We start from the raw sequence: 22,179 nt of genomic DNA, 5'->3' as shown, positions 1-22,179 counted from the left end.
CAGAAATAACGGCATTGGATCTAGTTTTTGAGGACTTAACCGAGTTGGGAATTAGCTGCAACCGCCAACATGCCGTCCAAGCCTGCCCCCATCAAGAAGGCGGCTAAGAAAGAACCAGCCAAGAAGGAGGAGAAGGCTCCTGAGCCGGCCCCCGAGCCCGCTCCTGCCGAGGCTGCCCCGGCTGAAGCTGCTCCAGCCCCCGCTGAGGGAGAAGCTGCACCTGCTGAGGCGGCCCCCGCCGAGGGAGAGGCCGCCGCCGCCCCACCAGCTGAGGAGCCCAAAGCCCCCACCCCTCCACCCGCAGATGGTAATGCACCGAGCGCAGCGGCGAGAGAGCCATAATTTACCGGTTATAACCGCATTACAGTCCATCTTCAGTGTATTTCTCAGCGGATGAGCCTTGGATTAGTTGTTTAACCTTTTAATTAGAGCCAAAGTAGTCGGTTCACCTCATGGTAAGCACGCGGTAACTTTTACGCACACTTACGCAGCGTGAACGTGCTGGTGGTAAGGAAATATAGAGATCGACGGTAAACGGAAAATGCATGATTACTGCATAAAAACCGCTTGCTTGGTCTCCGAGCTACTGAGCGTCAAACACGTGCGCCTTTTCCGCTTCAAATGCGCTCCAAACGCGCATTGCTCTCCTTCTGCAAAACTGTGTGATGTTAACTTGTCAAGGAGTTTTTAATATGCGCTTATATACCTCAGTGAAAACTCCACCTTGAAGCCTCAAGAGCAAAAATCAATCCACCTAAATATGAAAATAAAAAGGTTCAAGGTGGTGGCACTGGTTTGATGTGCTCCCTTTTATATCACATCGTATAACGCATATTAAAAAATCATTAAAAATCTCTTCACTGTTTCTAATATTAACATCTAATATCTACATCAGCTGCTCCCACTGATGCTCCAGCTGCTGCAGAACAGCCCGCCGCCGATGGTATGACACCCTGAGGAGTCACCTATTTCTCTTCACTTTAACTTTTTCTTCTTTTCTTTTCTTTTTAACATATTCACCTCTTTCGTAACATTTAGAAAACATCATTATTATGACGTTTTCAAAATGTTACGTACCTACTGATATCTGTCTAACCTCTATCAGCTGCTGCGCCTGCTGCAGAAGAAACCCCGGCTGCTGCAGCTGAGCCCCCTGCTGATGGTAAAACCAGGCTATCAGTGTATTAACACACATCTTGTATGATATATCTTTTCACCTGTGCACCTCCTACAGTGAAAGATAGCTTCACGAACACAGAAGATCTTGCATTTTTAAAAAACCTTAAGAAATAGCTTCACTAATATCTAATGGCTAAATGTCCTCTAACTTCTAATATCAGCTCCTGTAGCTGAGGGCCCTGCTGAGGGTTAAACAGACTATTAGATCTTGTGTTATTAATCCTCCTGCACTAACATATAACTTCTCCTAATGCATATATCTTCTAACGTCTAATGTCAGCTGCTGCTCCTGCTGCAGAGGAGGCGCCGGCCCCTGCTGCCGAGGCCCCAGCTGAGGGTAAAAAAAAAGTGGAATAAGATGCATTTTATTAAGTAAATCTTGAGCCAGCCACCTCCTGCATTCCAGCTACTGACACTAATATCTAATCCTGATATCTTCTAACCTCTAATATCAGCCGCCGCCCCCGCTACAGAAGAAACGCCAGCTCCCGCCGAGGCCGCCGAGGCCCCTGCTGATGGTATGAGAGGAGTGTCTCAATCACCACTTGATAACTCATAACTTCTCATTTTCTATTTGAATAGATTTAACCTCTTTCATAACATTTTGAAAAAAATCACAATTGACTTTTTCAAATTGTTATACATTCACTGACCTGCTCTAACCTCTAACACCAGCCGCCGCTCCCGCTACAGAAGAAACGCCAGCTGCCCCCGCTGAGGCCCCCGCTGATGGTAAAGAAAATCACATGAGCCACAACAGATATAAGATAAATTAGTCCGTTTTGAATATTCACCCTCTTTACGTTAAAGGTAACGGCACTAACTGACTTCTCTGTGATCACTCTGCTGTTAAAACATGTCACCATCTGCTTCACGCGCTAATTTTTAATATCTAACATTTAATAATAGCTGCTGCCGCTCCCGCCGCAGAGGATGGCGCTCCCGCTGCTGACTCCGAAGCACCTGCTGATGGTAAAGCACAACATGTTCCTGATTCCCTCCTTTTTTTTCAGACAAAATGGATATAAAAAAAAAGCTTTTTTTTATGTATTAGCACAGTAGAGCTGTGAGGTTCATAACTGGATTTTATTTGATGCTGTGGCATCGCTCTGCTCATTACACGCTGCAAATAATAATAATAATCATGCAAATGCCTGTTTAACATCAGCTGAAGCTGCTGAAGCTGCACCAGAAGAGCCTAAAGCACCCACACCTCCACCACCTCCACCCAAAGGTAACCCTCCACCCAGGAAGGAAACAAGTGAAAAGAATCTTCTCTCTTCACTTCTTTTTTTTTTGTTTCAGTGTTAAAAGTTGGGATGCACCGGAACTGGATACAGATTCAGATAGCTCGATCTGTTTGATTCATTTCTTTATTATGCATTCACTTAACAGTAATTCACTACAACTAAATCTATATATATTTATTAGTTACATTTTCAAGCCTGATGTTGCCCTTATACATTAAAGAATGATCCCAGTCGCTTCAACACACTGATGCTTAAAGCTCAATAATAAACACATATCGGATCAGTACTGGTATTGTTATTGATATTGGGGTTGGAAAAGGTGCATCCCGAGTTAAAGTAAAGATCTACATCATCACATTTTCTGAACCTCGACTTTGAATCAATTTCTGCCACTTTGCAGCTGAATAATACAATTATTTTGTTGCATATTCAGAGCCTACAAGCATCCCTGTGGATTTGTTCATTGAGGATAAGAACGACACTTCCGTCACCATCATCTGGAGCCAGCCAGAGGTGGTCGGACCCTCCGGTCTGGATGGATACACCATTGAAATCTGCAAGGATGGAAGTAAGTCCTGCTCTGCTTTGGACCGGGTACACTGAACGCTGCCCTGTGTGTTAGATTATTAATACACTGTGACAAAAATGCCAGCTGACCTTTTGAAAGCTTTCATTTCTGCAGCTAATTTTACTTTTTTACAGGAAGTATCATTAAATCTGTGATCTCTATATCGCTATCTATACAGTCTCAATGCTTTTTAAAGGCACCAGGGAACATGTTAAATTGCTGTTTTAATGTGGGTCAGCCATATCGGTTGCAGCTGTCCCTGAAGTGTCACTCGCAGAGTTATATCATGAGCTACCTAACTTCTCCCTACAAGGAAAGAGGCATTTCAGGAGCTGAACCTCTCGCTGGAGGTCCTGCTTTTAGACTTACAGCCCTAAGCTAATATCAGCGGCTGCTCAGCGCGGGCTCGATTTAGCCGACAGGGCAAGCTGTTCGCCCACTGAGCAGCAATTCCACGTCTAATACCATAATAATGATTTGTGTCAAACATAATCAGTCTAATTCCGTTACAAAGCTGCACGACACACATCGCTTACTGTCCCCATTTGTTAATTCTGTGTGAATTAAATCTGCAGATTTCCCAGCAGCACACTCTCTGATCACAGTCTTTATCCTGTAATATCAAAATAAACACATCTGTGAATAGTGTCAGTTTGTCCTAAATTTTTTTTATGTTCCTGTTCAGCTGAGGACTGGAAAGCAGTCAATGAGGACCTGCAGAAGTCCTGCCGCTACGTCATCAAGAACCAGACCACCGGCGACCGTCTGAAGATCCGTGTGGTGGCTGTGAACGCCGGAGGCCGCAGCCCGCCGCTCGCCCTCCCCGAGGCTGTCCTGGTGAAGGAGGTCGCTGGTAAGAAGCGTGCAACGTGCAGCTGAAACATAACTCCATGTGTCGAAATAACTCAATGTGCAATTACAGCATAACAAATGTAGATAGATATATGATAGATACCTTTATTTAATAATCGATGGCCAGCTGAAAGCAGAGCTCTCTTTGCAGTAGTTGATAAGTTATACAATAAAAGTGAAAGATCACATTTTTACACAACATAAAAACAAAAAAATTCAATGCTCACCTTTAACTTAATGTGCACCAGAGGTAGAAAGCAGCATAAAATAGGAAAATCCACTTTTGCAGTTCACATAGACACCCAAAAAACAAGAACAATCATTAAATAAACATTGTATGTCAGATATATGGGAGAAAAACATTATAATTCCAAAACATGGAAGCTCAGATGCATCACATGGATAAGTAATGTTTAAAAGAAAAGTAAACAACCTGAGCATTCACTACGTACAGGAAAACACAGGAAACAGTGGAAAGTTTACTAAATGGGCCCAGAAAAGTGAGAGAACTTAATAAACCAAATCTATGCACAAATACATTATTTACTAAATAGAAAATGAGGTGAATATGAAAGCCACTAAAGACTGCATACACAAAAACATACAAACATAATAACTATAAACTTTATTGAGACAAAGTCATCACAAATTAGTAAGAAATCAGACTCTAAAAGTCATCATTAGGCCATTTTTTCAGTCTTGTTCTCTAAATGTTGGCCCCAGATAAGACATTAATCTGCATCTAACACATCTACATCCACATGATCAAGACATAAAATCAAATTGCAAACTGGTCTATTTTTAAAGACGTATAAATGTTTATAACCTTTGCCATGGAGGTCATGTTGTGTGTTTGTCAGCAAGATTACTTAAAAACTACTGACCCGATTTTCATGAAATGATGTAGCATGGGCCGAGGAAAAGCCCATTCATTTAAATTTAAAGAAAGACAATTTGTGCTGCCTTTATGCAGTGTTGGTATACTTGGAAAAAGTAGTTCCTGACCATGTTTCTTGGCTAATCTGATCCGTTGAACTTTGTTGTCACACAAATAACAGCCACCAACGTGTTCTTAAAGCACTAAAAGAAGCAACATTTCTCCTTTGCAGCGTCCATGTTGTTTCTACAATATGACTTGTAGCTCATGAACACATCAAAGTCAGAAGAACAACCTGTCAGCGTAGTAAATGTGACAATCAGGAGCATGTGAATGCAGCAGCGGCCTTGACGGAGGTCTGTGATCTCTGAGTGCCGTTCTAGTTTAAAATGTTAATGGGGTTATTACATTAGGACACATGATAGACTGAGTCTCTGAGTAATCTGTGGGATTTAACTTCTCCTCTCTTATGCTCCATGTTTGGCTTAATTTATCTGTAAAGTTAGTCAAATATTGTATCTTCTATTTGACACGAACTATACTTTACTTTACAGAGCAGTCGTTGGGGTAAAGGGGAGCAGTAAAGTGCAGGAGACAAACTGAAGCAGCTCAGCTATGTTTTCTTCTCAGCTGTGCGAGTCCCGCTGTCACATACCTGAAGTGTTAACAGTTTAAAACTGAGGCGTTCTCACTCGTCTCCACTTTGACTTGATCCACCTCACCACAGTGTGAGAATTACACACTTGATGGGTTTTACTGACGCGGTACACCTTACGGTGCTAATCACAGACGATATATCTAAATGTATTTGCCGGTAAAACGATGATTAGACCCCGAGGGCTTTAAAAAGAGGAGCTGCGTTACTTGGGCTCACTCACAAATCATCGTTATGCGTAATGGAGAGCCAAACACAGAGGAATGGCAACTCGATCCCAGCAGGACTGGCAATTATTCAAGAGTCACGTCCGTGTACACCATAGCAGGAGGTCCGCCGCTTATAGAAACAACTCATGAATGGTTTCCGACAAAACGACCACAAAGCTTTGGAGGAAAAATAGCTGGGATGTCCCCGCTATTAGCACAGATTTGTCTGAGGAGGGGTCGGCATGGCATTGTGATCCCCGGTCAGGATTCATGCTGTGGGGAGTGTCAGGGTGCTTTCTGCGAGATCGATGGCGACAAGTGATCTGAGTGTGAGCAGGTGGTGCTCAGGAGATAGGGGGTTGGGGGGGGGTGGCTGGTAAATTCCAGCGGGTGGGGGTGGTGGACACGGAGCTAACTTCTCAGGTGACGCCCAAATCTCATGACACTTCCAGAGATTCACTGTTTATTTTGAAGCATGCCACAGACTTTACAGGGAGAATGTTCATTAAGTTTAATCCTCTCCGAATGAAGTGATAAGACACTTAACATGCTGTAGTTGTATTCTGATACACAGATGCACATTTACATCTTAAAGTCTTCTCACCAAATCCTTCATGTTCCAGTTTATAATTACAAATCAGCTGCTTAATTTATCTGAGATTTTAATGCATTCTGGTGTGAGTGGGAGTAACTGAAGCCTCCCATCATGTGTCAGGAGGCGAGGTGATATACTGCAGGACGCTTTCTTTATTTAGAGTCCTGACAAATGTTGCTGTGCTGGACTCAGCAGGTGGTGCTTCTCACCAAATCACTTCTACCAATGAGCCTCGACGCAGCTTTAGTATCATTTGAAACTGTCATGATCCTCTTTTTATGATGATTATATAAGCTAATGGAGGGAGACAGGGAAACACCTCTGATCCTCTCTTATCACTTTAGATCTTTAAAGGTTTAGATTCCCATTCTGTTATATCTGATTTACTCTGGGTGAATATTTGGTTTGGACATTATGGACTTTGTGAGTTGTATATATGATACAAATTTTATTTTTCTTATTATTATTTAATCTTTATAGAAGTTCTTACTCATTTCTACTTCGTTTTTAATGCTTGGTAAGTTGACGTTAATTTTTTCCCCCCATGGTTTGTTTCTGTACTTTTTTTCCACGAAATACATCAATAAATATAATAAAATAAACTATGAAGGGGAAAAAAAACATGATTGATGCAACACAGTTAAAATTTGCTAAAGTTTAACTAAATATTTAATAAACAAATTCAACTCACCTTTTATACTGTTATGCAGCCAAAAATGCTTCACAGAGCAGCAAGATTAGAACAACACAGATAAGAAAGTAAAACAAAAAAATAACAAACAAATAATTTGTGAGACTAAAAATGACAACAGTAAACAATAAAATGTTTAAAATAGATCAAGGTCATTAGAAACAAATTACAGAAACTAAACGGATAAAGAAATAAGGTTTCATTTAAAAATGTCCCCAGAGGTGGAGTGAATACATATATTTATTTAAAAAAAAATGTAATGCAAATAAATATATATTTAAAAAATATTATTATTAATAATAATAATAATAATAATAATAATAAAAATATTATATATATATATATTTGTTTTTTAGGCTTGATCTATTAGTGAATTGTTGCATCTGTTTATGTTACAAAAATATAAAAGAATAAATAAAAATCCATGAAGTTAAAAAAAGTATATATCATATAATTTTTTATTTATTTTTTTATTCAATATTTTTTGTACATTAAACAGATGCAACAATTCACTAATCGACCAAGCATTAAAAAAAATAAAGAAAGCAATACATTTTGCAAAAATACCAGCATGCACTGATACAAACTAATAATAAAAAAAAAATACAAATACAAACTCCCCTGCTTCAATAGACTCCAGTCCTTCAGTATTTTTATTTACCTTTATTATGATCTATGACGGTCCCACTCGTCCCACGTTCTTGCTTTAACACATCACACCGTTAAATAAAGAAAAGGAAAGGTATGCACCACTGAGTAGACAGATAAAAAAGACTTAAAATAACTGACTTTTACAACCAGTTTAAGCACAGATGAACCCTCATGGCACCAGTGAAAACTCTCTGGATAAAAGTGGCTTAAAATGAGCTCAGCCGGTATATCGATTCCTTCAAGATTTGTGGCTCACAAAAGAAAGTTAAATCCTTTTGTTTCTCTCCTAACAGATCCTTTTGTTGTAGAAAATCTTTAAAGAAAAACAACTGACGACCAGGTAGATTCGAATAGCAGCCTTGTGCGGGATTTATTTAGCAAGTTTCAAAAACAGATGATAGACAAATCCAAAAGTCAGAACAACACTGAGAGACACAACGCCCTGTGTCTCTTTTTTCATTTTGCAGGTTCGTGTGTCATTGTTTCTGTGTAACTAAGGTTCAACGTCCTGTAATTTCCTGTTATGAAAAACACTTGATATAAGAGCACACTTGGGATTTCCTAAATCAGAGCTGTTCACATCTCAATCAAGCAGAAGTTTCCCGTAAAGAGACTGTGACTGTTGGTCAGATTTCTGTGTGCTTATCAAAACATGTTTGATGCATATTTAAACTGCCATATGTCTGATATTTTAAATACATCTTCAAATTAATTCCATGACACTTTTCATGCCGTGTTGTCTCGTCTCTGATACGATCCTGATCGTTTGTTGTTTTTCTCTCTAGATCGCCCCAAGGTCCGCCTGCCGCGTTTCCTCAGGCAGAGATACGTCGCTCACGTTGGAGATAAGATCAACCTGACCATCCCCTTCACAGTAAGCTGTCCTGTAGACACACGATGAACAAAACTCAATGAGCTCGTCGCTGATGTTTATTCTTTTTGTCCTCCAGGGTAAACCCAAACCCGTGGTGTCCTGGTTAAAGAACGGCCAGGCCCTGGACACAAAGAGGGTGAACATCCGCAGCAGCGACAGAGACAGCATCCTGTTCATCCGCGCAGCCGAGAGAGACGACTCCGGAGTTTACGAGATGTGTGTGAAGGTGGACGACTTCGAGGACAAGGCTCCCCTCACCCTGCAGATCGTTGGTGAGCAAAATGTTAATAGAAGAAGAAGAAGAAGAAGATTACTTTATTAATCCCACAATGGGGAAATTGAACTTCTGCATTTAACCCATCCTTTTTTACACACAAGTGAACACACCATGCAAGGAGCAGTGGGCAGCACATTACTGCGCCCAGGGAGCTGTGCAGGGGGGTTAGGTGCCTTGCTCAAGGGCACTTCAGTCCTAGACCTGTCAGTACCGGGATTCGAACCGGCAATAAGATAAGATAAGAGACGAGATATGACTTTATTTATCCCGCACTGGGGAAATTTAGTTGTCACAGCAGCTCAGGATACAGGCACATAGATATAGAAGTAAATAGGACATAATAAGAGATATACATATATTCTATACACATCATATACATTATATACATACATTTCTGCTATTTGGCATTTATTATTAATGGTAATTATTTGTGTTTGTTTGTTTTCCTGAAAGTACTTTGCATTTTTACAGATATTGCACATTGGAGAAAATATATTTTATCATGTTAAATAGGTTAAATACGTTGTTGCATGTAGTAGTATGAACATCAATTAATCAATATTTAAATATATAAGTGGTATATGACATGTATAATATCGAAAGAATACAGAAGGTCTAATATAGGCCTAATGTGGTCGGATGTAAACAGAGATAGTAATAATTAATAATAATAATACTTTCTTCGTAGAGCAACTTTCATACAACAAATGCAGCTCAAAGTGATTTTAATAAAGAAATTGCAAGTGCTTCACATGGAAATAGACAAAGAATGAGCATAAAAACTGTATTAGGGAGATAAAGGCCTAAGTTAAAAGATGCGTTTTAACCTTTTTTATATATATATATTCAGTAAGTAGGCTTCTCTTTCACAGTTTTTTCAAGTATCAGAATCAAAGAATCAGAATCTTTATCGTCATTATACAAAGTACAACGAAAGTTGTGGGCAATCCCATTCAGTACAAAGAAAAAGAAGTGAAACATAGAATAAATAAAGAAGAAAATAGTAATAAATAGACCAATAAAACAACAAAATATGTGGGTGTGTTTGTGTATACAAACAAGGAATTTTCATTTAGCAGCAACATTTTATGTCATATACAGTTGAATTATTATTATGTTTGTGAAAGAAAGAAGCCTTCAGTGTTCATTTTGTATTGCAGTGGCCCGTGATGTCTGCTGTTTTTCAGTGTGTTTTTTCATGGAAGAGGGTAAGGTCTGTAGTAGGGAGATAAAGGCTAAAGTTAAAAGACGCGTTTTTAGCCTTCTTAAAAAATATTCAGGTTTCTATGGGCTGAAATATGTGCCACCAGAAACTGCATTTGAATTATTTATATTTTAATTTGAATTGCTTAACTTGAATTATTGCATTAAAAAACAGATTTTGAATCACATAATTAGAATTTGTGTTGTTCAATTAGAATCATTGCATTGAAAAACTGAATCTGAATTGTAATTTGAAATTTGATTTATTATTTTGGAACTAAACATTCAATTCTCACAATTCAAATTTAGTTTGCAAAATTCAGTTTCAATTTTCTGCGACGAACATCTGGGTAGTTGAGGCAGAGCAATCGAGCGCAGATACACAGAGCGCCTCTTCGGCCAATCAATCTGTTTTCAGTGTCAGTCTTTACATCTCTGCTGTGGAATATTGAATTAGTTGTTCTACCTGAGATCAGATTAAAAACCTGTCGTTTGTTCACAGAGCTTCCCGGACCTCCCGCCTCTGTGAAGGTTGTGGACACCTGGGGCTTCAACGTGGCTCTGGAGTGGACCGCACCCAAAGACAACGGAAACACAGAAATCACAGGCTACACAATCCAGAAGGCCGACAAAAAGACCGGAGTAAGTCTACAGCATGAAAGGGTTGTCTGTCTGCCTGTCTGCCTGTCTGTCTGTCTGTCTGTCTCTTTTTCTGTCTGTCTGTCTGTCTGCATAATAATTATTACACACAGTGAATCCTGAATCATGCTGTGTGTGTCAAGGTTGTAATAGTTTTGGGTTTTGGGTCAGATACAGTTAGTTTTAATTCGTTTTTAGAGTGAGTTTGCTAGTTTTAATTATTTTTTTTTTTATTTTATTTTTTTTTTGGAGGGGGGGCTTAGTTTTAGTTTAGTTTTTTTTGGGTGCGAGAATTAAAAAGTCACACTAAATGTTGCCTTTATTTCCTTTGTCTCATCCATCTCAGCCCCAATAAGTTTATTAAGTCATAAAACCAGATGGATGAAATAGATTTAATATCAACCAAAAAGGTTTACGTATGAAAAGAGTTTACAAAGACAAAAACGAAGGATATTTTCACTATAATTTTACCTAGTTTTAGTTAGTTTTGTAACCACAAAATACCGTTTTAGTTAGTTATCGTTTTTTTAATTACTTTTTTTTTTTTAATTTCAGTTAATGAAAATGTTTTTTCAATTCTAGTTTTCGTTATTTTGTTAGTTTTCGTTAACTATACTAACCTTGGTGTGTGTGTGTGTGTGTGTGTGTGTATAGGACTGGTTCACTGTGTTGGAGCATTACCACAGACTGAATGCCACCATCTCTGACCTCATCATGGGCAACACCTACAAGTTCAGAGTGTTTTCTGAAAACAAGTGTGGAATCAGCGAAGACGCTACCGTTGCAAAGGAGGAGGCCAAGATCCTGAAGACAGGTAACTTCCTCTTTAATGCAACAGAGACTCTGACAGTTATGCATTACTTTGTATCCTTTTCCTGCAAAGCTACGATCTCAATGATCCTTCTGGACACTTTTAACTTAGTTTTTGACAGTTTCTTAACTTCTGGCGCTGTAATATTCATTCATTCAGCTTTAAAGTCTAAAAACGTCCCTTTTAAAGGAGTCTGAGATGTGGCGCAGTAGAGATGGGAATCAGCAGAGGCCCCACAATACGATTTTTATCCCAAAATTTGAGTCATGATACAATATTATTGCTATTTTCCGCATTTTGCGATATGGTGAGTATTGCGATTTAACTGTTTAACTGCATTTTGTGTCCACAAAATTAAATTCAATGTAGGGTTGTTTTGTCAAATAAGAGAGTCTGTTCATCTCAATTCAGTCTTTTTATTTCTCCACACCCACACAAGTGCACAAGTTCAGTCTGTGGGTTTGACCCACAGACTGAACAACAAAGTATTCAGTCAAACTGAACTGAACTGATATCAAACATGTATGAACGACAACAACTGCAGCATTTTCTCAGCTTCACTGCTGTGAATTTTTTGAATGAAACATAAAAAAAGCCTAACTTTGCAGCGTTATTTCGACAACTTCCTGACACGCTTTCCTTAGATCTTCTAGTTTTATATAATACCAGTGTATCCAGTATATTCTTAAAATTGTGCAAAATGGCAATCATGCAACCAATCTTTAGATTGTTCATTGGGTACAAAAACATCAAATAAACTGTTGTTACTGATTCGGAAATTCAACCAAACTTAAAAGTAGACTGTATTGACACACAGTTTATCAGCTAATGTGTTCAGTAGGAGCTTCATGATCAAGTGTGTTTCTCATCCACGCTGCAGGTATCGACTACAAACCTCCAGAGTACAAGGAGCGCAACTTCAGCGAGGCGCCCAAGTTCACCACCAACATGTCTGACAGAGCCACCACCGTCGGCTACAGCACCAAGCTGCTCTGCTCCGTCAGGGGATCCCCAAAGGTACAGTAACAGTTTGGTTTTTTATAAATTAGTATCATGTTCGTCACAGTTTCATGACACCAAAAAGTGAGCAATTGAACTCTGTTTTGTTGTAATTTTCTGGAAACATCCTCAATTTAGAACAAACTCCTAAAACCTGAAGTTTTTCTGGAAATTCAACAGAAGTGTCAACACTTCCTACTAAATAATTGATTTTTCAGCCTCTGTAGCAGATAGAAATGAAATTCAAAAAGTATTTGAGAGCTTATAGCTGTTATATCTGTATTCTGATTCATTTCATTGGACAAGAGACCGAAAATAGGTGGAAAAAAACTACAAATACTACAAAACGTCATATCCACTTTCCTGGCTTTAATGGTAGAATAACGCAACAGCGCCCCCGCTTTTAATGGTAGAAATGCGATAATGCTTTCCAGCTTAAATGGGTTAAACAGTTTCTCTGTTTGCATGTTGTTTGTCTCACATGTTTGGTTTCCAGACAACAGAGCTCATAAATTGTTTTATATGTTTCAGCCTGTCCCTGACATGGTACAGGAGCTTCTGATTTATGTCCACATGAGTTCCCTTCTATACTTTTATCAATAATGTTATTTATAGGCTTTTATCTTCACCAAAAGAGTCTATACATCATGTTTTATTGGGAGAAACACAAAAAATTTGCTGTAATCCAGCACTGCCATAAAACCTGAATGAAATCTATTTGTTCCTCCACTGTGACATTGGCAGTTGAATCAGGCTCATTGGATCAAATTGTTGAGTAGTCACTGCTGCAAGATATATTTATAAATATAAGTGTCTTGAATATATATATAATAATATAATATATATTTATAGTATATTGTATACTGTATATATTTGAGATATGTGAATATATGAATATTGAGATGCACCTGTATATATACAGGTGCATCTCAATACATTCGAATATCATAGAAAGTTAACTTATGTCAGTAATTCAATTCAAAAGGTGGAAAATACACATTATATACACAGAATGAAACATTTAATGTCTTAATTTATTCTTCCAAATATAATGATTATGGCTTACATTTAATGAAGACCTAAATTTGAATATTACAAAAGACCAATTTTAAAAAGTATGTCTAATATGAAAATGTTGGCCTCTGAAAAGTATGTCCATCTATATGACTCAATACTTGGTTGGGGCTGTTTGACTAGAACTACTGGAAATTGACTTCTCCTTGATATTCTAATGTATTAAGATGCACCTGTGTATATCAGCTACCATATTGAAATGTTCAACGCAGCAACAGAATCTTGATTCAAATTTGATCATCGCTGCCTAGTTTGACAGGTTGAGCTGCGCTGGACATCACTCATCCTAATAAACCCGCCTTGTTTTAAATAAATGGTTGTAACGAGCCCAGCAGGTGGAGAGCTGTCTGAGTTACCAGATCTTCTCCGTAGATCTGCCAGAGAAAATAAAATACGATCTCGGCAGAGGCCTCCGCCAAGGTCATGCCCTATCTGCAGATATTAATGAAAGTAAAAATAATTATTGCTCCAAACTTGAATGTGTTCTTTCCGTGGACCATTGCTGTAATCCTGCTGACAACAAACAAACTGAAAACGCTATGAATTGGGCTATTGCTCACTCTGAAAAAGGGTGTGTCCACTCCTGCCCAATACCTGGAATGAGGCGGGTCTCACTCGCCAAAACGCCCCAATGTGAATATGAGCCGTCTGGAGCCGTCTTTTGACGGGACTTTTTTCTCCCCTGAGAAAAGCCTGGTTGCTGATTAGATAGAACGCTAATCAGGATGTGACGTAGTACTCGACGCCACAACAACACACGCCATTTGTAAAAGCCGGTGAAGCAGTGTTGCCAACTTAGCAACTTTGTTGCTATATTTAGCGATTTTTCAGACCCCCTTAGTGACAATTTTTCAAAAAAGCGACTGGCGACAAATCCAGTGACTTTTTCTGGTGTTATTGGAGACTTTTGGAGACTCCTTCTTACTCTTCTTAACAAGCCGCGGGGGCCAGTGTGTCGAAGCAGCACAGTCCTCCTGCAGCAGTCTCTCCCAGCTGCAGAGCCGGAGGGGATGTTAAACCCTTAGCATCCAGTCTGCAAATTGCTATCAGGCTAACAGTTAACTCTGTAGCAGTACAGTCTATGTCCTGCTGCTGCAGGAGGTGTTCACTTAGCGATCTCTGTTTGTTTACAACAAGAACCGGACAGTTAGCGATGCCGGTTAATTCACGATCACTATGTTTATGATCAGTGGAGACTGTGCATAATTAGCCATGCTGCTTTGTTTATGATCAGCTACTTGTGCAAAGTTAGCGACGGCGGCCACAGTTGCGTCCCCCGGAGTCTCATAAATCCCTCTGGGGGCCTTTTTTTAACGGAAACACGCAGAGTGAGCGGACATTTGAGAGGCCGTGGCCTGAGGCTTTCCCGGTGGCCACTCTTCCCCCTAAAGGAAACACGGCTATAAATTATCTTAACAAAATGACTGAAAGCTGATTTTTACACATTTAATGGTTAAATTTTTGGAAATTACTGAATCCCTTGAAGCCACCCATTAAAAACCTAATGGTATGTTTTGGGAAATGGCAGTTATGTAAGTTCAGCTGGCTGTTATTTGAAGTGTGCGATCAGTGGCGTTCCTGTCAGCAGCTGAATAATCGTATCGAGGTGTCGAGGAGGGGAAATACTGAGAGTTTTTAACGAACATCTCTTTCATTCCTCGCTCACCGTCGCTGTCAGTGTGTTGGCTCGGGGCTGAGAATGTGTAAGATCATCGCCTGGCCTTGTTAGCCTGCTGTCTGAGCCTCTCACCTCGCGTTTGGACTCACAATCCCAGCAGATCGCCAACAGGACGGTAGCGTAGAGGAGAGGAGAGTGAAGAGAGAGAGAGAGGAGGTATTCTTTGCTTTTGAAGCCAGAGAGGAGGAATAGGAGGAGGAGGAGGAGACGCTATGAGGGTGACAGGTCAGGAAGCGGGGTCACATGTGTAACATTCCCTGTGTGGCCCCGTGTCAGTGCCAATAAAAGTCCCAAACCGGGTGTGTGTTGTGTGTCCACTTCAGTCAAGTCGCACAAACATAAATAGAAACAACACGGCTGGCTGTTTATGTGTGAGGTGCAAGAGTCACACGTTTGACTCATTTATACATCTGTTGTTTTCTGCAGCCCAAGGTTCAGTGGCTGAAGAACCAGATGATTATCGGAGAGGACCCCAAGTACAGGCAGCTGTGTGTTCAGGGAATCTGCTCTCTGGAGATCCGTAAGCCCGGAAACTTTGACGGTGGTGTGTACACCTGCAAAGCCAAGAACGATCACGGAGAAGCAATCATCAGCTGCAAGCTGGAGGTCAAACGTAAGTTTAAAAAAAAACTTTTTTGAATATTTACGGATGTGAAAATTAAATTTTAAGTTATAGCTATTGCTTGAACTTTCTGAAAGCTAATAACTTTTGTTGTGCTTTTGTGTTAAACAGAGCCGGTGCAGCCAGATGCAGAGAAGAAATAAGTCAACATTCACAATCTCACAGGTCAGATATTATCAGGAAAAGTGCCAACCCTTAAAAAATATATATGATAATTTATTATTATTAATATATAAATTAATAATAATAATATAACTATAACTAATAATAATACTATTTAACTGTAATATTAAATATATGTATTATATATTTATATATATATATTATTATTAATAATAATAATAATAATAATAATACACTCTAGCTAATAGCAATTATCAAAACAAGTGACAGGCCAGATATTATCAGGAAAAGTGCCAACCTCAAAAAAATATAAATGATCATGTATTATTATTATTATTATTATTATTATTAATTATAATAATAATAATAATATAAATATAATAATATAGCTCTAATATCGATTATATTTATTATAAGAACAATATCAATAATAATATTTAATGATGATAATAATAATACACTTTATCTAATAGCAATTATCAAAACAAGTGACAAAGTACTTTTCAAGAAAAAAAGATACAAATACAATAATTTAAACTTTTAAAAAAAAAAAGCACAACACTAAGCTAAATGAGCTACATGACAAAGAGTAAAGTAAATAAATTGAAAAAATAAATAATACAATAATTACATTTTAAGAAGTGACTTAACAGTGAAAGTACACTTATACAAAATATGTTTTAAAGGCTGTATTATTTCTATTATTTTTTTAGTTTTGGACGTTTGCATGTTTGTGAAATGAATACATTAGGAGCTTCATAATTAGACAGGATGTGATGGACATGTTGACCTACATGGTATATGAGTCCTGCTGTCTCCACGACTTTCTTTCCATACATGGAGACACTAAACTGGGAGAAGGTGGCCTCTGCCACTGCAACAGTCCAAGCGGTAGCTCCCATAAATTAAATCTGTAATGGCTCCTCGTCCTCTCGGTTAGGTGACTTAATCACATTTCCTCGACTCAGCAGCAGCAGCAGCAGTGACCACCTTTAGACTTTAGACAGAGAAACAGCTTTTTATCTGCAGGTTTACCTTTCTCAACACAAGTTTGAACATTTTGGAGCTTTAATCTGTGTAATGTTGTATTTTTATACAATCCTGGATAAGTAACTGCTTATTTTCAACACATATATTAAAATAAATTCTGATTTATTTTACCCCTGAACTGCAAATGATTTGTTTCTCACCAAGATAAAGTGTTAGATAATTTATCTTGTTTCAAGAGTTAATTTCTTATTTTAAGTGTTCAACATGCTTATTTCTAGATTTAACAATGTTAATTCAGGAAGTCTTGTCCTGTCCATGCAGCAAGATGATTTCCCTCAGATGTGTTTATCAGACAACCCTTTTTTTTGCAGTGTGTGGAGTCATTCTGCCTGTATATACCAATTAAGAAATGTTTACCATGCCATGTTGGTATCATGTTATTCAGCACAATCTCACCTATATAACCTGATAATTATTTTTAACTTTGACTTACTGGATCGAAGTTTGAACCCAAGAGAAACCAAAAAACATAAAATCAGATTTTGAATTTATGTTTTTTTTACCTTAAATGTTCCAAATGTAACATATAAGAGGTAAAATGAGGATAACATCTAGTTCTATAGCATACTTTTATACTAAATATCTCTGCTTTTTACTCATCGTCAAACAAAAAGCTGGCATGGAGTTCAAAGCCTGTGCTTTAGAGGGAAGGTGACAGCAGGGAAACACGCTGCTTCATTTTTACGTCGTGACATCATAAAGTCATGCGCCCATGCATTCGGTGACTCCAGAGGTTTACTAAATGCCTTATTTTCTTTTCTTCTGCGTCTCTGTGACTCCATTTTAACACCTGTTGTCGTTATTTGTTCATCTGTTGCAATCCCAAATTAGGAGCAGAAGGAATGAGGCCTTTGCAGCAAAAGGTGAGTGACACTTTTAGCGTTTCTAAAACTGTCGTGCACAAAGTTGAGTAAAGATTTTAAGTCTTTGCCGTCTGTTTTTCACAGGAAGGTGCTGGGTTCCTGTACGAACATGTATATATGGCTGGAGACCACACTACCAAAGGGTTGTTGCCTGTGACCTCTCGCCGAGAGTTACCCTGTGTTATGATGAACAATTGTTGTCGCTTTATGCCTTTACTCGCTCACTACATTATTAAGTCCATATCCATGTCCACAGTCAGCTTTTTCCCCAACGATCCGATTTGTCCATTTAACTAAATTCTCATCATCCCGTCAGTCTAACTAGGTTTACACCGACACTTCTGCAGCATTATTTTCTGTTCCTCGTAGGAGAACTACATGTAACATCTACGTGTTTATATCAATAAATAATTTTATTTCTGGTTTTGTTTTTTGAATCCAGTGTGGTTTTTAACTTGACTCTTCAGCAGAAGTAGTGTAAAGGCTAGTATTGTGTAAAAAAAAAAAACCCTGTAAAAATACGACTTAAGATGAGACTTTTTGGGCTATTTTGCTTCCAAAACTTGCCTTCTTTCAGACTCTTGTAAAATAAAACATCCAGACTACACATTTATGTTTTATTTTACTACATTTTGCCTATTTAGCATCTGCAGACTTCACCTAAATTTGCCAAAAATAAGCATTAGATGTGTGCATCATTTGCAGATTTACACATACAATTTCAGACTTGTATTACCACTTGTCCTGCATGTTTTATGCTGCCCGAACACAGCTGATTCAAATGATCAACTTGTGATCATGCAGCTACATTACTAGTTAATCTTTTGAATTAGCAAGAGATCTGAAACATGGAGGAAACTCCAGCCGAGGGTAGTTAAAAGTTTACCCATTCACCTAAAGTGTCTTGCAAAATCTAGGAATTTGACAGTGCATACATTTAAAGGCTTTTATTTCTCAATTTCTGAGCCAGAAATCTTTTTACTGCACCAAAATGTACTGTTTGGTTCCTCTCTATATTCTGATGGTTTTTACAGAGAGAGTTGTTCATATATTATTAATAGCCTGATTTATAGAACATTTTATTTCTAAAAACATGGCAAAAACAGTTTTTTCCCCTGGCAGTTGGCAGTATTTTCTGACTTATTGAGTGATAAAAAAGAGAAATCCCAAATTCCTTCTGTAAAACTTTTTAACTCTTATATGTCAACAAAAAACTTTTAGCCTGGTTTTATCACATGTTCAGATTTATTTTAGGAAATGGATGCAAATTGGCACATATTTAATAAGATACTGCCTCATTTACATTAACATTTCAAATAAGTTTATAAAACAAAAAATGGTTTCAATGTAAGAAATCAACTGGGGGGAGGTTTCATGGTGTTATCTTCTAGTTAATTTCACCTTGTAGTGTCTCCACTTAATGTGTTTACCATAATAACCTATTCTAAATAATTGCAGTTTTAATAAGAACTTAATAAAAGCAGTAAAACAAGGACAATCTTGCATGTAGTTTTACATAGATTGTGTATTTCATACGATTTGTTCATACTGATTTAAGATATTTTAACTAGTAACTGCGGAGCTTCAGGATTAGTAATGCTTTCATATATTGTTATAATATTTTCTAATAATCACCATTAGGTTTCCTCTAAATAACTTTGACATTTGCTACTAATTTAGGAATAACACAAATGCAAAAATGTGTCCAGAGACATGCAAACAGTAAAGTATTTTTATAAAATAAAGCTTCCAATAATGAATTAAAAACTAATTTTAAATGTACTTAGGTTTAAATTAAACTTCTCTTTGCCTTTTAATAAGTACCAAATGTTAGAGAACCTTTCATAATACAACCTCAGATTTAGACTATAATGCAACAAACACTGCTCCAGAATCTATTTTTTAAGTCCCTCTGAGAGCTGCTGTGTCTCCTGATTGATTGAATTACTTTCCACTACAGTTTCACTCAGCAGCTGAAGCCTTTTTGGCTGCAGACTGGAGAGAATCGTTTGGCTCATACAGACCCAGGAGTACATCACAGTATGCCAGGACACCCATAATAATAATACCAGTTTATAGACTGATCTTGTAGCTATTTGGACTCTGAGTTTCTGACATAGTGATACGGGGCGGGATGCCAGAGATATCCAGGTTACACAGACACATGGGTTCACACACAGAGGCGGACAGAATTAGCCTCGGTGCTCCATCTCGCTCAGGTTATTTTAGGAACGAGTGGCTCTACCGGCAAAATGTGCTTTTATGTTACAGTAGAAAGCTGAAAAGGTGGAACAGAAATCACACATGAAAGTGGGGTAAAAGCAAACAGAAAAAGGGGTATGTGTTCATTATTTAAAAGAATCAAAAACACCAGCTTCAAATGACCCTTTTCAGATGGTTTGTGACAGATTTTGTGCAGGAATAATGTTTCCCAGTAGTACACACACTTACTCTTACTATTAGAGATAGTAAAAGACGTGTATTGCATAATGAATAACCTAAAAAAGCTGACTCTCACTGTTTGAGTGTGGCGCCCTCTGCTGTTACAACTGAGCAATGACATCTGCAGGAAAAGAGCCGTTTAAAAAGAATACATTCATGATTGTCTGCCTCCATATATCAAAAATTTAAAGAATATCAACATGATTAGCAGCTCATTTTATTTTCAATCCTTTAACTAAATATCTAAAGTAATCTGTGCTGTCGTGATGCACAATGTGTGCCGTTGCAGCTCTAACCTGTGGGCTTAGAGCCGTAATGGGTCTCAGGCCTACTTCTGGCGGGTCCCTGGATGCTGACATGCTGCAATAGGGTCAGGGAGCGAGAGACTTTGTCTAATTTAGGTCCTGCACTGAGAAGGCTTCAAACCTCCAATGACATCTTTATTAAATCACTGATGTATAATGTAGGTAAGTGCATTTATTAAGAAATCTACATTACTTATTATTATTTGTTAATCTCAGTTGATTTCTTGCGGCTTCCTTGACTACTGGAATGAGATATCATGTTATTTTGTGTTCGTAAACTGCAAAAACCCCTGAGTTTAGTCAATTGGGTGAAAGAGGCTTTGACTTATAATGTCAGTATTTTCTGTTTACTGGTGGAGAGATGAGATGTTTAAGTTTTTCTTTATCTGTGTGTTTTCAATAATATTTTTTTGTGTGGACTTTCATCAGATATGTCAAATCTTTTTAAGGGAACATATTTTGCCCATTTTCAGGTATTAAAACAACACTTTATTTTTCTAATGCTGTCTGTCTGAAATGCTCAGTTTTAGCGCCTGTCTCTTTAAGCCCCTCCTGCTCTGATTGGTCGGTGCTTTCAAGTCTTCTGCATCTTCATATTAGCACTGTAGCATCACTTTCGACATATATAAGGTCCAATTGTGTTTTGATACATTCACAGTATTTATAAAGCCCCTAGATCTGCTTTATAAGCTAAAAGACATTTAAATTTCCATTTATTTTGAGATAGACGATATTTAAAATTCCCTTTTCTCCCCCTAACAGCACATTTCAAGTGATGCTTCACAGGTTTGTTGGTTTATCACTTTGGTCCACACTAAAACAACTAGTGGATAGAGTAAGATGGCATTTTGCATCTTCGTTCATTTTCCCAAGACAAAGTATCTTTCTGACTTTGCTGATCCCAGACTTCTCCTCTAGCACCACCATGAGGTTAATATATGTGGTTTTAAGTGAAACTAGTACAGTGCCCGTATGAAGTCTGTATTTGTTAGCATGCTAATCGTGAGATAGCACATTACGCAGTATACTGCACTAAAAGTACATGAACATGAACCCAATTAGCTGATATACTATATTGCATGTAGTATCTCATATCAAATGATTATGGGCATTACACTAAGCAACATGAATATCATCCCTGAATTATATAGCAATGCAACATAATAAGTGAATAAAGCCAAATCTCCACTTGGCATGCTAATCGCAAATAACAGAATTTGCACATTACATGCAGACCACTACAACGTCTGCAACTCCATAAAACACTTACTTTTCATAAGGTAAACACACCATCCAGCACATACACATTGAACATTGATATTCACTGGAAACTATTTGAATATTATTGGAAAATAGAATCTTGTAGTGCACTTTAAAACTCTGAAAGATAGGTAGGCTAAATAGACTTACAGATGAGATGAGTCAGGCGTGGAAATCCAGAGTGAATTGTGTTACTGACCAGGTGTAGGCCTATCACACAATGGGGCGGAGCTCCCCTAAAAGGAGTCCGATCAGAAACAGTGCAATGCTGTAACACGTCCTACGTAAATAATGATATTTTGAAAGATGAATTCAAAAATCTTCAAAATCGAGGATGCACACCTTCATGCCATGGGCAAACCACATACGAAACCTGAGGTCAGTCTGACTAACGGTCAGCGAGATATACCCACACACGCACACACACACACA

At 38.2% G+C, this 22,179-nt stretch overlaps 1 protein-coding gene across 1 annotated transcript; it reads left to right on the top strand.

The window, feature by feature from the left end:
• Positions 1-18,164, top strand: mybphb (myosin binding protein Hb). Its single transcript, XM_059329643.1, has 14 exons — positions 1-307; positions 2,089-2,151; positions 2,348-2,413; positions 2,863-2,997; positions 3,683-3,850; positions 8,313-8,401; positions 8,478-8,673; positions 10,384-10,523; positions 11,175-11,334; positions 12,212-12,348; positions 15,509-15,695; positions 15,816-15,869; positions 17,709-17,740; positions 17,825-18,164. The coding sequence occupies exons 1-12, from the start codon at positions 70-72 to the stop codon at positions 15,845-15,847; spliced, it is 1,611 nt and encodes a 536-aa protein (XP_059185626.1). The 5' UTR covers positions 1-69; the 3' UTR covers positions 15,848-15,869; positions 17,709-17,740; positions 17,825-18,164.
• The last annotated feature ends 4,015 nt before the right edge of the window (positions 18,165-22,179 follow it).

This window comes from Centropristis striata, chromosome 3 (assembly GCF_030273125.1).
Source record: "Centropristis striata isolate RG_2023a ecotype Rhode Island chromosome 3, C.striata_1.0, whole genome shotgun sequence".
In the NCBI taxonomy this organism is placed as follows: Eukaryota; Metazoa; Chordata; class Actinopteri; order Perciformes; family Serranidae; genus Centropristis; species Centropristis striata.
Note: the sequence above shows the minus strand (reverse complement) of the source record. Positions and strands in the feature narration are given on the sequence as shown.

Coding starts and splice junctions, on each gene's coding strand:
- mybphb (XM_059329643.1), top strand. CDS start 70: ATGCCGTCCAAGCCTGCCCCCATCAAGAAGGCGGCTAAGAAAGAACCA. Junction 308..2,088: donor CACCCCTCCACCCGCAGATG/GTAATGCACCGA, acceptor ATTTAATAATAG/CTGCTGCCGCTCCCGCCGCA. Junction 10,524..11,174: donor AGGCCGACAAAAAGACCGGA/GTAAGTCTACAG, acceptor GTGTGTGTATAG/GACTGGTTCACTGTGTTGGA.